Raw genomic sequence first — 2066 nt, forward strand, 5'->3', positions numbered from 1 at the left:
GATTAACTTTATGCTCGTAAATAAGTAGTTTTTTGGCGTTTATATTGTTACGCAGGTAATAATTATATCGCATTGGCGGCGTTTACCAAATGCTGAAAATTGATAAATGAAACACCGTTAATTGATAAATGGGCCAAAGTATTTATTCTGACGTCGGTAATAATATATAATGTCAGCGATGAAGGCTATTATAAATTTATTGATAGTAAAATAAATAATAATAAAAACTTATTTAAATGATACGAAAATACCCACAAAATCTTAGTTGAATTTCTAGGATGCCCTACCTGTAAATGCCATATATTGCATTCCGGTTCTGGAGGGAGGGAGGTTAAATAGAACTAAAGAAGAGAGTTCGCACGTCGAGATCTTAATGTGACGGCGATTAATTTCTTTCCTTTAATATTTAATAAGTAATATACAATATAGTAATGTAAGTATTGTGCATTCCTTTTAAAAATTGTGCAAGTGTCATACAATATTCCTTTTGAAAAAAAATAGTCTATTATTAAAAATTTAATCTTTTAATATGGATCTCATATTTATTCTTTTTTTAAAAAGAATATGGTGTTTGCAAATTTTATGACAAAATATGTTAAACATCATACTAAGATTCACAACTTCCGAAAAGAGTAGTAAAACATATGCATAATCCAGCACTTATCCTTTTATAATCCGTCCTAATTCCAACTTAGCAAAACAGAGCAAACGTCGATATATGACATAACCATTAATTTAGTCTTAACTAAGGAAAGCTGCAAATACCATTAAACAGAGCAAACGTTGATATATGACAAATACCATAAATATAGTCTCAATTATAGTCTAACTTGTGATCCTGACCCTCAATCATTGTCCTCATCATTCTCTTCCGCCTCTTCATCTTCCTCTTGATCTTCCTCCTCTTCAGCATTTTCCTCTTCTTCATCTTTCTCTTCCTCTTCATTCTCATTTTGATTTTTTCCTGAAGCCTGAATATAAATTCAAATTAGGGTCCAAAAATTTCAAAATAGGGTTGACTGATATCAACTAAACATATGTGGGGTGCTCACCTGTGCATGCACGAATGTGTTTACTAAGTTTCGCAAGTCAATTAATTCGTTCCGCATTTTATCAAACTCTTCCTTTGATATACCATTTTCTTGGTTTGAAGCTGATAGTGAATGTTGACAAGTTTGCTTTGTAGGGGTTGACCCAAACCCCAAACCGCGCACACGTCCGGGCCGTTCTAGACCCATAACTTTCGAGTAAACATCATCTGATTTCCAAGTCATGATTCCTCCAGACCCCATTTCTATAGGATTCGCATCCTGTGTTAAAAGTTCCTCCATCTCAACCTGTAATAGACAATAAAAATACACATTATTCTCCATCTTATAAATCCATTAAAATTAAAAAGTAATAAATTTGAAAATAATCATACCACTTTCTTTCTCGTTTCATCATTGTAGTGTGTGCCATCCTTTTTCTTATGGGTCTTGACAAACAACTGGGCTCGACTTGGCAATGCTCCAGTTGATTTTTTCTGCTTCCAATATTTTAGATTAAATACATATATCGAAAACAAAGAACTAACAAATATTCAACAATAAATAAATATTAATTAAATAAATACCACATCATGGGCATATCTTGCTAAACTTTTCGATCCTCCACTGTGAACAATCACCTGCTTCTTACAACATTCCTTGTTTTTATTACATTTTGACTACAATATCACAAAGATTATGAGAATTATGAAAAAAAAAGATTATCTTTTGATTTTTTTTATTATTTAAAAAAAAAGAATCAACCATTATTATTTTTATTAGAACCATTATAATTTTTGTTGATCATTTCGCCCCCATAGTAATTTTTTATTGATCATTCCTTGATTTTTTTCCCATAGTTTTCCTTTGTTTCTAGGTTATCCCTTACAAGTGATTAGACTACTAAAAATTCAAACACCCAAAAATGTTCACAAAAATCCATACTAATGCATAGATGGGGTATTGCACATCTTGAATATTAGCTTCCACCCAATCAAAAACATTCTGAATATTGCATTTTCTCCAAATTGAGTATTG

General features: G+C 31.4%; 1 protein-coding gene across 1 annotated transcript; it reads right to left on the minus strand.

Moving 5' to 3' along the window:
- Positions 1 to 645: 645 nt before the first annotated feature.
- Positions 646 to 1331, minus strand: LOC122302035 (histone H3.v1-like). Its single transcript, XM_043113329.1, has 2 exons — positions 1053 to 1331; positions 646 to 971 (listed from the first exon to the last, which is right to left on the minus strand). The coding sequence occupies exons 1-2, from the start codon at positions 1329 to 1331 to the stop codon at positions 846 to 848; spliced, it is 405 nt and encodes a 134-aa protein (XP_042969263.1). The 3' UTR covers positions 646 to 845.
- Positions 1332 to 2066: the final 735 nt, after the last annotated feature.

This window comes from Carya illinoinensis, chromosome 1 (assembly GCF_018687715.1).
Source record: "Carya illinoinensis cultivar Pawnee chromosome 1, C.illinoinensisPawnee_v1, whole genome shotgun sequence".
NCBI lineage: Eukaryota > Viridiplantae > Streptophyta > Magnoliopsida > Fagales > Juglandaceae > Carya > Carya illinoinensis.

Bases quoted from the DNA above. Each gene is read 5' to 3' on its own strand.
- LOC122302035 (XM_043113329.1), bottom strand. From the start codon at position 1,331: ATGGAGGAACTTTTAACACAGGATGCGAATCCTATAGAAATGGGGTCT. The intron at 972-1,052 runs GTGAGCACCCCA...ATTTATATTCAG, and splicing joins ACACATTCGTGCATGCACAG to GCTTCAGGAAAAAATCAAAA.